This window comes from Amia ocellicauda, chromosome 20 (genome assembly GCF_036373705.1).
Source record: "Amia ocellicauda isolate fAmiCal2 chromosome 20, fAmiCal2.hap1, whole genome shotgun sequence".
In the NCBI taxonomy this organism is placed as follows: domain Eukaryota; kingdom Metazoa; phylum Chordata; class Actinopteri; order Amiiformes; family Amiidae; genus Amia; species Amia ocellicauda.
In genome coordinates this window covers 24,173,871-24,187,613 of record NC_089869.1, presented here as the reverse complement: position 1 = coordinate 24,187,613, position 13,743 = coordinate 24,173,871, and the positions used below count along the sequence as shown (strand labels likewise).

Sequence of the window (13,743 nt, the reverse complement as noted above, 5' to 3'; positions counted from 1 at the left end):
CCTTGCGCCCGTCTCCTCAATAAGCGCTCAGACAGCCGGCAGTCCCGCCCCCCCGAGGACCGCAGGGTGAACCGGCGCCCCGAAATACATACCACCCTCCCGCACAAACAGGCACGTATTTTTAATAGAGAGATGAGGAACAGATGTCCTAGGCTGCAGCTAACCCTGTACTACAGACTGCCTGCAGCCCCTGGTCGTCAAACCTACCCTGCTGGCTTTTGTTCAAACCAATTACTTAATTGAAACCTTAATTGAACTAATCATTCCCTTTTCATTATTTTTAACAGTAGGGGTTTTAAGTGAAGTATAGAATTGTATAAGGAAATTATTAAGGAACCTTATTATCAGTTATAACTTATATAGTCAAATGTAATCAGCTCACTTCAATTAAGGGTAACATGGGGAGCACGTTCGCTCGACCACGAGACACCAGCCGACGACAGCAGCGCAGCCAGGCCGAGAGGAGAGGCGCACAACGCAGTGCAGAATCACAGCTGGACGCCATTTCAAATGATTTATTTTAATAGTGCATTTTAAATTACAGGAGATACATATATATATATATATATGTATGTACGAAACAACAATCAGGCATTTGGTGTTGATGTTGGCGGTGCGGAGCCGAGAGGGGGTCCAGAGCACAATCAGAGCGGGACTGCAGTGAGCAGATCCCCCCGTGTGAGGGGACGGGACGGACAGCGACAGGGTTCTGCACAGAGACCTGGGGGTCCCGTCCCGCCTGATCGGGCCTCTGGCGGTCTGATCGGTTGAGCGATTGGGAGGCTCTTGACCAATCCCCACTCCCGCCCTACTGCTTGTGGATGTTGCTGGTGAAGTCCCAGGCCGTGTCCTGGGCGCACTTCCACATGGCGCGCACCAGCCGTGTGAAGCCCATGTCCTTGGGCTTCTCCAGGCCGCGCATCAGCCGCTGCTTCATGATGGAGATGAACTCCTTGTTGCTCAGCTCCCCGTTCCCTGGAGGAGGGACATGGAGAGAGGACACGTTTCAGAGACACAGCGTCACCGGCAGCATGCACAGCCGTGCCGGGCAACCGCCGTGCCGCTCAGGCCCGGATTAACAGCCCTTTGATCTTTAAATGCTGCTGAATTAGTCCACTGAGCTCCACTAATCCCCCAAAGCCACCCAGCTCGGACCACACAGAGCGGCGGCGCAGGGACGGCACTGCACATCAGAGCGACCGCATCCCGCTCACTACAGGACTCACCGTCACAGTCGAACAGGGCGAACACCACGTCACACACGTGGTCAGACAGCTCCACCTTCGCCACCGTGCGGGCCACCTGCTTCATCGTAGCTGAAAGAGAGACAGAGAGAGGAATGATACGAGCACAAGACATAGGGGCAACACGAGCATGTGAGGGAGAGACGGGCAGGCAGGGTGTGAGGGGTCTGTCTGAGATCAGAGTGTGTCTGTCTGGGGGGGGCGACAGTGCCGGTGTTGAGCGTCCCGCACCGCAGGCGGACCTTTGTCAATGGAGGCCCCAGCCATGTGGTAGAAGCTCAGCGCGGTGTCCACGTCGTTCACGTTCTTCAGGAAGGTGAAGAAATTCTCCACCTCCTCAAAGGTAATGCCCTAGAGAGAGAGAGAGAGAATGGGTGAGATGGGGAGTGAGGGGGGAGTAAAGAGACGGTGACAGTGCGCCGCAGGGAGTGTGGGAGACACGCAGCACACGAAAACAGAGAAGCGTTTCCTCATCAGAATGGCTTGTGTGCCTATTCTCACACTCTCTCACACCAAAAGGATAAACTGGGCCAGAGAACAGCGACAGAGCTCTGATGAGGCCCCGCAGACAGACAGGCCGCCGCCACTGCGCTTCCTCTCGTTGGGGCAGGGCTCGCGCAGGGTGTGGCGGGGGCGTGAGGCTGCGTACCGGACCATCCTTGAACTGCTTCTTCAGGTTCTTCAGCATGTGCGTGAGCTTGCGGGACTGCACCCCGCTGTAGGCCAGGAGCATGCTGCCGAACTGGCGCTCCGTGATGTGGCCCTCGGTTGGGTCGTTGCGCTCGAACTGCGGCGGGAGGAGAGTGAGAGTAGGTTCAGTACAGCCAACTACACACCGGCACACGCACAGGCACTCGCCCAGCCCCTCCTCACCTCCAGCTTGAGCACGTCGTGCTGCAGCTTCCTCTGGAACTCCAGGAAGCTCTGGATGGTCAGTTTGCCCTTCAGGTCGGCCCCGAAGAAGTACGTGGTGAGCGCCGAGCTGAAGCCGGTCTTCAGCGTGTTGCCGGTGGTGGAGCGGTCGCGGTGCCGCATGCCCATGCTGGTCTGGGACCGGATGATGCTCTGGACCTGCGTCGGGACAACCGCGTCACACACCACACCACACACCGAGCAGCAGCGCTTGGGCCACCTCTGGGCCTTGGCCTCTCTCGGTCCCTCTGTGTCTCTCTCTGTGTGTCTCTGTCCCTCTGTATGTCTCTCTCTCTCTGCGTCTGTCTCTGTCCCTCTGTATGTCTCTCTCTCTCTGCGTCTGTCTCTGTCCCTCTGTGTGTCTCTCTCGATCTCTGCTGGATCTGTCCGTCAATCTGTCGTCGTCCCCCCACTCCCGACCCACCTGCTCGAACTCCTCCATGTCCACCTCTCCATCCCCGTTCAGGTCGAACATCTTGAAGGCAATCTCAAAGTTCCTCTGTGGAGCTGCGGGGCAGAGAGCACGGTCAGGCTGGCAGCACCACACCCCCCCTACACCCTGGATACCCAAATGGCACTACCTCCCACCCCCAGCCCTTCCCTCAAAGAAGAAAAATAAAAGACAGGGCATCCCTCCACGGAGCCGGCAGACTTACTGGACAGCACAGTGGTCAGGAAGATGTAGTCGGAGAAGGAGATCAGGCCGCACTCCCCCAGCTTGTAGAAGATGCTGTCCTCGTCCGCGAACCTCTCCCGCTCCTGGGACAGCTTCTGTGGGGGCAGCGAGACAGCGGGGGACACAGTGAGGCCCGCGCCAGCAGACCCCAAATCCAGAGCAGACCTACACATCTATCTGAGACTGTCCTCTCCTCTGGGTCCCCTCACCCTTTCGTCCTCCCTCTCTTTGGTTAGGCCTGCTGTACTCACTCCTAATGCAAAACCCAAACCCAAACCAAACCGCCCCCTACAGAACCACAGGACTGACACATAGTGATGGGCAGTTCCATTATTTAGACTCGATTCTTTTGATTCGGTTAAGTTTGGATAATTGATTCAATTCGTTAATTTGATTCACTGATTCAATGACAAGAATCGGGATCAGTTAGATCGATGTGAACCAGAACGAACAAATCATTTGGGAACTGCACATCGCTACGGAGGCGCGAGTCCAGACACCAACGCGCCGGGGAGGGGGCGAGACACTGCGTTCGACTGCCACGCTGCGTTGCCTCCTCCCACTGGACCGTCCTGCACCGTCCAGAGACACCCCGGGTCCAGGGAGGACAACAGACATACCCCCTTTCACCCTCCACCCCCTATAAAACATACCTGACAGCCTCTAGGGAGTAAGGGGAAAAGCGACTGACAGTCTCAGTGAAGTTTGCCAATTGATCGATTGTATTTATTTCACAAACGTCACTTACAAAGAGGCGCGGGGATTAAAACACACCAAGTCTCTACAGAAACACAAGGAGAGAGAGAGACAAACAAGAACATACTAACAGGAGACAGACAGACAGAGAGAGAGAGAGAGGAGAGACCCAGCCATCATCATGCAAGAACAACACGTCAACCCAACAGAGCAGGCCAAACACCGCTGCCACCACAGGAGGACACTGGAGAGGACAAGACGCGTTAAAGACACACAGACCGAGTCGCACACCCACAGTCACACACAGCATGCCGGAGACCAGCCTGGGCCCCCGTGGTGCTTTACCTCTGTCTGCAGGGCGATCCGACACAGAGGAGGGAGAGGAGAGAGAAGGGCTTTAATCACAGAGCACAGCAAGGACAGCAGCAGCAGCAGCAATCTGTTGCATTAGCACACGCACACGCCCCAGTGCAATCACTCACTCCATCACGGGCTATTGCACCACACATCAGAGCTTCACACTATGACTGTCTCTCACACAAGGGTTGTTTGTGCTTCCATACATCCAACATGGCTGACTAATAAACAATCTCCATTGCTAGGATTGTGATTATGATTGTGCAAATGAGACCCTCAGATGGACGCACAGTGGCGCCCGTGTCCGTCCACGTCCGTCCACGCCAGCGCACGGCACCCAAGCGGCTCCAGGGACTCGGCTCTCCGTCAGTTGTGGTGGATAAAAGCTCCTGCTAAACGACTCTTAATTATTTATCGGAGGGGGAAACAATACACCGGGTTGCGGAGCCGCAGACCCGAGAACCCGAGGGGGCCTGGACCCGCTGAGCAGCCGCTTCCTGTCTGCAGATCTCTCCACAATACCCCCCCCACAGAGATCAGGACCTGTACGGATGTCCCACCCCATCTGCATGCTTTTGCACAAAACCCCCCCGCCCCGCCCCACCACACACACACACACACTCTCTCATCGAAACCAGACACTCCCTCACTCTCACACACAATAAGCAATACATTATTTTCCTTGAGTTTAAACTGCAAAGAGCATCGCAGTGACCAATCTGTAAACCAGGCGTGCAATAAAGCACTCGACCGAGCCGCTCCAGGAGCAGCTCCGGTGTGCCTCTGATTCTGGGAAAGGCCACGGCGAGATTAAATAAATAACTAAAGCCTCTTCAGTCAAGACACACAAGTCCTCTCCAGTTAACACTGCAAGGCTGGGGTCTCCAGAGGGGCTACAGACACACACGGAGGCCCAGAGTGACAGCAGGGGGTCGGAGATCAGTGTGTGCAGCAGATCGCAAGGAAAACACATGAAGACTCTTGAAATGCAATGTCAGCCTAAACCCCTCCCATCCCCCCAGGACTACACTACACTGACAGACACACACACAGACGCACACACACACATTGTTTTTGTAACCCACAGCCATTTGGCATAGCACAGACCAGTCAATACACCAAATCAGATCAGTCTATGAATAAACAAGCGCTGTCCCATCACCCGAGAGCTGTCCTCACACCTGTTCCTGGAGGGCCCCACAGAGAGCCACACCGAGCCTAAGGCCCTCAGTCAACACTGTGACCAGGTGTGAGCACCACCACTGTGCAGACGCACAACCCCCGTCTGACCGGCCTGGTTTTCACTTTTCACTGCCTCACTCTGAGTGGGGGGGTCCTACAGACTCTCAATCAGGGCCAAGAGCCTACAGCTGAAATAAAAACAAATCCAGACGGATCCGACGGCTGCGTGAATGGATTCAGGCTGCTGTGTGCATGAGTGTGCGTCTCGGTGTGTGCGTGCATGTGTGTGTCTGTGTGAGTGAGTGTCTGTCTGTCTGTCAGTGAGTGTGTGTGTGTGTGCGTGTGTGTGTCCGTGTGTAGGCGAGCGTGTGTCTGTGCTTGCGTGTCCGTGTATGCGTGTGTCCATGAGTGGGTATGTATGCGTGTGTGAGCGTGTGTCTGTCTGTCTGCGTGTGTGTGTGTGTATGTATGTGTGTAGTGTGTATGTACGTTGCTTCTCCGGACGTCCTGGCGGGAGGAAGACAGCGTCAGGGTTAGACACACGGCACGCAGGCTGGTTTCCTTGACAACAAGACCTTCAGCATTCCGCCCAGTGATGAGCGGGGGGGCGGGGGGCAGCTGGCGTGGTGCGGGGCAGGAGGGCAACAACACTGGGGTGACAACTCCAGCTGAAACTACACTTCATTGGGAAGTAAGAAAAGTAAAGTAACTGATCGTTCCAGGGGGCGGGTTTTCCTCGGGGGGGGGGGGGGGGTGATGGAGTGCCCCCCCCCACGCTGAGCCGGCCCCCGCACCGCTCATCACCCGCGCCGACTCCACGGCAGCCACTCCCGGGGACTCAGGCAGCGGGAGCAAAGCATGCTGGGAGGGAGGGAGCTGCGGCGCAGAAAGCATGATGGAGGGGGAGCAGAGGGATGGGGGAGGGCAGGAGAGGTTGGGTTCTAATAAGACGGGCCTTTCAGAACCACAGAGCAGCGCAGACAGGACACCGGGGCCCACACACACACACCGAAGCCTTCAGGTTCTCCTTCTGCAACCTTTGTACAGCTCTGCAGTATAACCCTTTACAACCCCCCAGGCCTGCCCGGTCTTGCAGGGAACTCCCAGGGCGGGGCAGCGAGACACACATACCTACACAGCCACGGACACCTGGGAGGAGTGCACGCACACACACGCACGCACGCACACACACACACACACACACACACACACACACACACACACACACACACACACTGCCCTGCACTGTTGACACTGAAAGGGCCTCCTATCGGGCAAGGTGGGAAAAGTGGCTGGGGTGGGAGGAGGAAGGAACAGAGGGGTCCAGAACAAACACGGTTGGAAACAGTTGGACACGCTACACGCTCGCGGTCTCACACACGCACATGCGCAGTCTTGCACGCTTCGTACCTGCCAAAAATCCTGTTAGGGAGGGTGAGGGCAGGACAGGACAGGGGGAGAGAAGTGGAGAGAATGGGGTTTCATTGGTTATGTGGAGACAAGAGAGCAGCACATAGAGATCATTGGACATTGCAAACTGCACAGGAGAGAGAGAGAGAGAGCGAGAGTGGTGAGAAAGAGAGAGAGAGCACAAGTGGTGAGAGAGAGCACATGAGAACAGGACCGAGCCGTACTGGTGGTGCCAGCACACAGCAGCCAAAGAGACACAGAGAGGACGGGCAGTAACTCTTCAATGGTGCACTGAAACAAGGCTCAGAGCACACGCTGCCAGCGCACACACACAAGCACACAGTTAGGGTTTGCCATTTGCCGAATCTCGCAGAGCAGCAACAGCAAGAGACACTGGCGCGAAGGATAGACGCCTCCGTCGGCAGCGATGGACGGAGGTGGCTCGGCACACGCCAGCCCGTCCGTGCGGTTCTCGCTGCCGTGGGTTTGTCGCTCTATCTACTCTGTCAGTCACACCCTGGAGTCATGCCTCATGCACAATTAACAAGCTCAGGCAACCAAACGAGCCCCACACATTCAGCGGGCAAATACCAAAAACAAACCAATGCATCACAACGGCCACCAAACAGTCGCTGGGGGGGGTCTGAATAATGGCAGGCGCTTCTCCACGAGCTGGAGAGACCGTCCGCAGACTCGAGCACATCAGCTTTGTGCCCCTGTGTCTGGGACTCTACAGTGCATCACAGGTCTGACAGCTGACCGAGCACTGCGGGAGCCTCCCGACACGTTTCAGTGCAGTGCTTCCTGTGGAGGAATGTGCTCGATCAGTGTAGCTTCTGTGGAGAGTGACACACTGCACGGTGTCAGAGAACTGGCACGGTGTAGCTTCTGTGGAGAGCAACACACTGCACGGTGTCAGAGAACTGGCACGGTGTAGCTTCTGTGGAGAGCAACACATTGCACGGTGTCGCTTCTGTGGAGTGTGACACACTGCACTGTGTCAGAGAACTGGCACGGTGTAGCTTCTGTGGAGAGCGACACACTGCACTGTGTCAGAGAACTGGTACCAGGACAGTACAGACAGGAAACAGACACAGAGGGAGCAATCCACTCAGATCCACACGTGGGATGTTCCGTCTAACCGCAGCAGAAACATGTAATAATGAAAAATAATGTTAAATTTGTATATAATGAACACACACATACACACAGACGCGCACAATCTTACCCCAGTAAAGTGCGCATACTGAGTAAGATCCACACTCCCGCAGAGTGGGTAAGCACACTGAAGAGCCCAGCCGAGACGCTGCACCTGTATATCTCCACAACACCCCGCCCCCCCCACGGCCACAGCCAATGGCCAGACGACACAACCCAGAGCCCCTCCCTCACAGCTTACCTTGCCATCGTATCTCTTCACCAGGAACTGGTCCAGACCCAGATCTGAGAGAGAGAGAGAGGGAGAGAGTTGTGACCAGAGGCCTGTGCACAGAGAGAGGGTTTAGGAAAAAGATCTGTTCCCCCTCTCAGAAACAGCCTTACCACAGAGCTCTGAGGGGCACTGATCAGCCAATTCTGCAATATATAGCGCATTTCACACCACAGTACCTCAAAGTGCTTTATATTAAAAAAACAACAGTGCCTGTCTAAAGGGTGATGTTGGAAATAACTCATTTCAATGGCTCAACCTGGGGGGGGGGGTCACACGTTTACTGAGCACCTGTTGTCAGAACCGCCGAGCTGAGGTCAGCCATCAGACACCGCACCGTATAATCTCAAACCACAAAGAGAGAGAGAGAGAGAGAGGGAGAGGGAGAGGGAGAGGGAGAGGGAGAGGGAGAGGGAGAGGGAGGGAGCAGCAGTCTGATGGCTCACTCTTTTAATAACATGCTGAACGGAGGGCAGGCCAGGCAGCTGCCCCTCTGCTCTCACGCACTTCCTCCAAAGGTTGCACAGGGTTTAAAAATACTGCCGCTGGGGCAGCTGTCGGAGGCTCAGTCACGCACCCAGGGCCTGGAACGCTACCCCCTTCCCCGACGGCCGGTTCAAACCAGCTTCCATCCCCGCAGGTCACAGACCCTCAGCTGCGACGCCACAGGTGGTCTCTGACCCGAGCTTCTTCCCCCCGGCCTCACTCCCACAGACGGGGGCTCTCTGATCTCCAGGGTAATATCGCCCGTTTTGAGGGAGGCAGACACTAGGACCAGAGAGAGAGGGAGCAGCACACACACACAGAGAGACAGAGAGACAGAGAGGCAGAGAGGCAGAGAGAGGGACAGAGAGAGAGAGAGACACACATAGAGAGGGACAGACAAAGAGAGAGACAGAGGGGGACAGAGACTCACTCTCTGGCTGCTTCTCGTTGGGCGTGATGGAGCGCACAAAGTCCTGTGGCGTCATGTACACCTCGGCGTCCCCGTGCTCGCCCACGATCTTCAGAGTGGCAAAGTAGCGGAAGATCTTGTCGGGGGTGGAGTAGGCCCGGATCCGGTTCTCATACTCCATCACCTGAGAGACGCACCATCAATGTCCATTCGACACACAAGTCTAAGTGTGCTCAACTCACACGCACACACTGACAATAGTGTGGCAGCAAACACCCTGAAACACAGAGCCCAGACATATCCATTCAACCCACGGTACCAGACCCCTGAGGTGCGAACCGAGCCCTACCTTGCGGTCCCGGAAGCCCAGCCGCTGTTTCTTCTTGCGGGCCTCGAGCAGCTCCCCCTCCTCGCCGCCGGACTCTACCGCCTGCTCCTCCTCTTCCTCGGACCCATCTCCCTTCCCAGCCTCCTCCCTCGCCTCGGCGTGGAAGTCATGCTTCACGGAGGAGGCCGCCTCCGCGTAGGCCCTGGCAATGAGGATGGATGGAGATGGAGATGGAGAGAGAGAGAGACTTGAATTTGAATTTGAGACTGCGGACCCAGTGGCCTTCTCTGCCCCGGCACAGCTCTCAGCACGGCACCAGGGAAATACACCACTACACAATTCTCTCTTTCGCTTTGTTTCAGCGATCATACATCAGGCTAAGAAGTGACAGGGCGTCGGTGCCAACTGTCCCTAGACACCCCTCACTGTGAGCGAGAGGCACAGACAGCGCGAGGCTCGGCGCTTGTCCTCCCCACCCGGCTGCCATTTCTCTCGTTTATCGGCTCCTTTTTTAGGGGGCTTAATCAGAGCTCCCTGCACCGCAGCTGTCTGGAAACCAATAAAGGCTGATGTGATAAAAGCCTCAGGCCGCCTGTCCTACTTTAATCGGATGCAACTTCATTCCCGGAGCGGCACCAGCAGCTGGAACAGCACACGCTCCTCTACATGGATACGGGCAACAGGCACTGACTGTATATAGAGACGAGAGAGTCACACGCGGAGAGAGAGAGAGAGAGAGAGAGACCAGAGACACGGACAGAAATACACAGACACAAGCACAGTCGGCCAGATATGCAGCCCGTGTCTCTCACCTCTTCCACAGCAGCCCAGCGCTGATAGCAGCCCCCGTGGCTCCTGCCACAGTCGCCATCATCACGCGGCGTCGGCTCGGCCCGGCCGCAGAGAACCCGTGCTGGCGCCGGGAGAGCATGGCCAGGCCCACCGCCGCTGCCGGCAGCAGCCGCCATCGGAACATCCTGGCAGGAGAGAGACGAGGCCTGGGTTGGTTGGAGAATAAAATGAGAAATCTTATTGCTTTCTTCAAAATGAATAAAGAAATTAATGGGTATCATCAGACGTGAATCCGCTCTTGTGAGATTGAAGGTAGTGAAGACCGAAGGGGATGAAATGGAGACATAAATCCAGCGCCTGTCACAGGGCATTTAATTTAAACCATTAATATAACATCTATAGCTTCTCCCGGCTGGCAGAGAGCCTCCACCTGACCTCACTCTCTCTCACACACCGTCTCTCTCACACACACTCCCTCGCACAATGTCACACATACAGACACACACACAACTCACTGTCACACACAGTCACACCATTGCACACACAGAGACACCCTCCACACCATCACCTCAGAACTCTCACACACACACACCAGCAAAGCGAAGGTCAGGGCTGAGTGACGGAGGCTCGCCGCCAGGTTCGCATCCTCAGCCCATCAATACTCTGTTAGAAGCCAGGCCTCAGATTGTGCCGATTCAGCACAGTGGAGCGTTTGCCGCTGCAGTCAGTCACTGCGAGGAAGAGACAGGAGGGCAGTGTATCGGGCTCCCCTCGCACAATGCCCGGCACAATGCATCCAGCTCGCAGCACACACACTGCACTACAGAAGCCCAGCACAGAGTTCCTGCTCTCCTCTCCCCCCTCAACACATAGCTAATCCACACTCACTGTTACTCACTACTATGAGATATTGGAAACACACAGCAAAGGGCTTTTCCAGTTCAGCCACACAACGACCGGCTGACTGGAAACCCCAGGACAGAAGTTTATTACTTCTCCATTCTGCCAAGTCGGGATTTACTCGTTGCCAATGCAGGGCCCTTCCATTACCAATTTGTATGTATAAAATAAATCAATAAAAAAACAATTACAGTGATCTAAACTACCCCTTATCATGCAGTAATACACTGCGATCATACGATCCGTGGAGGTCTATGCAGATCAGTGGAAGGAGCCCTCCGTGAACACACCACACTGTCAGAGCACAAACTCAGGGGGACCAGTATGGATCGAAATCGATTGAAACGCATCGATACCCGGGAAAGTGCTGAGCATGCTGGGAAGGTTTGGGAGGACAAAGCGCCTGGGAGCTGATTTATAGGTGGATTGCGGAGTGCGGCGATGGGGGTGGAGTGGGATACTCCCTGTGCTTTTCTGCTGGCTCAGGCTTTTCCCCAGCACAGGGGGGAGAAAGCCGACGGTAACCCCCACTACGCCACACCAAAACACAGCTAGCGGAGAGGGACACGGTCACAGCGAAGTGAGGGACACGCACAGACTCAGCTCTGGACAGAAGGGAGTGAAATACAGGACCAGTGCACTTCTGCAGCAATAGCAGGGCAACACACGCCAGAGTGATTCACTGGTAACACACTGCAACACAATGCACTGGCACAACATTCAAGGCAACCCCGCTCCGAATCCCGGGTGGCTTTCAAACGCTTCCTGCACCTTTCACGACAATGACAGAACTGTTTTGGGGGGTTGGCACAAAACAAACATTTAGGTTGTGCGTGTCGTTTCTGTTCACAAACCCACAGTAGTGCAGTGAGGAGACTCAGTGTGCAAACACAGCCTGCTATAAAAACATGGACCTGATGGGACACACGGGCGAACCTCAGCCGTCAACCCCCCCTGCGCCAGGGCACCGATTTCTTCCTGGCAAAGCATAGGGTTTGTGGATCCGCTGGGGCGGCTGTGTGCATCGGGCCTGTCGATCCAGATCAGAGGCAAGGTACTCTGAACCTGCGAAGCTCAGTGAAGAACAAGCTGGACACATGTTCTCCTGGCTGGGGGCCGAACTGGCCTGCAGCTCAAACATTTGCCTTTTTTGTTTGTTTGTTTGATTGTTCAGGTTTTTTTCACCTCTAGTTTGCAGTTACCTTGAACACACGGTCATTTTGACTAGGTTATACTCAATCAATCAGTTCTGGAGTTCATGGATTTGAATACATACATATTTATATAAATCATTACACTGTGGGTCTGCAGGAGCAGGGTGGGCCGGGCCCGCACCAAACACACACCCGTGTCTGCAGGTGAACAGCACTCACACACCCAGCGCTCACAATCCACAGCAGCACACAGCGCACTGGCAGACGTGCACTGAGTTGCAATGGCGTTAGCCGTGCTGGGCAGTGCGTGTCTTGCAGGCTGCTCGTCTGTAGCAGGGACACGTCCCACGGCAGCACGGCGCACTGCTCAACACAGCCGAGTCTGCTCCCTGATGTGCTCTGTATTGTGCTTCTGGTGCTGTATGCAGCATGTTGTGATAACCTCTTGACAGCTAGATTGTCTAATTAGAAGAATTACTACTAATGCTATTATTAGTAGTATTATTAAATATGATACATAATCTTGTACTGGCTTTATTAATATAATCATAATATGGGAGACGTGATGAGGGGCGGGGGTCGTCTATGGGCGACACGGTACACCGCTGTCCCGGCACCCACGGGAGGGCTGCAGTAAAAACGCCGGCCTCTGCTCTTCAGTCATACCGGGAGTCAGGCACTGTGGCCTGGGGGCATGACGTGCCCACCTGACCCCACCGTGCTCCCCCAATTCTGCCTCCGTAACTGGCGTACGCAGGCCGCAACAACACCATCGCTACGTAACTGGCGTACGCAAGCCCCACAGAGCACCAGCCCCGGCCCACGTACGCCACGTCTGGGAATAGCACCAGCCTCCATAATAATAACGCCGTCGCTCCCCTCCGGCCCGCCTGGGCGACACGAACACGGGTGAAAGCGGGTACTCACTCCGGCTCCCTGTGCGACGCGACCGCGGGCGGAGACAGTGGTGTAAGCAGCGGGTTTCGGGAGTCCGCAGTCCGGCGTCGGTGTGGCTCTCGGCTCTGTGACAGCGCAGCCTCTGCTTCCTGCTCAGTTCCGCGTCCATGCAGGCCCCGGACACGCCCCTTCTGCTTGCGTCATCGAGGAGGTTAGCCCCGCCCCCCGCGCCGCGCTCTGTTTGTAAACACTGCGGGGTGTCGGTTAACCCTTTGTGTTTAGATTCTCACTGAGGCACTATGTGGAAGTGCCAAGTGTCATTAGGAAACACAACTTTTAAATCATGTAAAGTGGAACTTAATTATGGATTGAACATCTCTTACTATTATTTTTATTTTTTTCTGCCTGGTTTCTTGTCTTGATAGTAACCAAGATTATATTTTTCAAATCAGCATAAGAGAGTGTCCAATCATAAGGACATAAGAGCATAAGACAGTGTCCAATCGAGAGGAGGCCATCCGCCCCATCGTGCTCGTTTGGTGTCCATTAATATCCTATCCAGTCTGTTTTTGAATGTTCCCAAATTGTCTCTTCAGCCACATCGCTGGGGAGTTTGTTCAGATTGTGACGCCTCTCTGTGTGAAGAAGTGTCTCCTGTTTTCTGTCTTGAATGCCTTGAAGCCCAATTTCCATTTGTGTCCCGGGTGCGTGTGTCCCTGCTGATCTGGAAAAGCTCCTCTGGTTTGATGTGGTCGATGCCCTTCATGATTTTGAAGACTTGGATCAAGTCCCCACGTAGTCTCCTCTGTTCCAGGGTGAAAAGGTTCAGGTCCTCAGTCTCTCAGTAGGACATTCCCTTCAGACCTGGAAT

General features: G+C 55.1%; 1 protein-coding gene across 2 annotated transcripts; it reads right to left on the bottom strand.

The window, feature by feature from the left end:
- Window positions 1-500: 500 nt before the first annotated feature.
- On the bottom strand, window positions 501-13,066 carry micu1 (mitochondrial calcium uptake 1). Of its 2 annotated transcripts, none has more exons than XM_066693053.1 (12): window positions 12,903-13,066; window positions 9,942-10,127; window positions 9,151-9,331; window positions 8,823-8,985; window positions 7,877-7,920; window positions 2,813-2,927; window positions 2,581-2,663; window positions 2,118-2,315; window positions 1,894-2,031; window positions 1,487-1,595; window positions 1,227-1,316; window positions 501-975 (listed from the first exon to the last, which is right to left on the bottom strand). In XM_066693053.1, exons 2-12 carry the CDS (start codon window positions 10,103-10,105, stop codon window positions 809-811), a joined length of 1,452 nt encoding a protein of 483 aa, XP_066549150.1. In that variant the 5' UTR covers window positions 10,106-10,127; window positions 12,903-13,066; the 3' UTR covers window positions 501-808. The 2 variants fall into 2 exon arrangements, with proteins under 2 accessions (XP_066549150.1, XP_066549151.1); XM_066693054.1 differs by having other exon boundaries at window positions 9,942-10,106.
- Window positions 13,067-13,743: the final 677 nt, after the last annotated feature.

Excerpts from the sequence above, each read along its gene's own strand:
- micu1 (XM_066693053.1), bottom strand. The coding sequence starts at position 10,105 with ATGTTCCGATGGCGGCTGCTGCCGGCAGCGGCGGTGGGCCTGGCCATG. Across the intron at positions 2,664-2,812 it reads CCTGACCACTGTGCTGTCCA|CTCCACAGAGGAACTTTGAG; the intron begins GTAAGTCTGCCG and ends TCTGCCCCGCAG. Across the intron at positions 2,032-2,117 it reads ACGACGTGCTCAAGCTGGAG|TTCGAGCGCAACGACCCAAC; the intron begins GTGAGGAGGGGC and ends CTCCCGCCGCAG.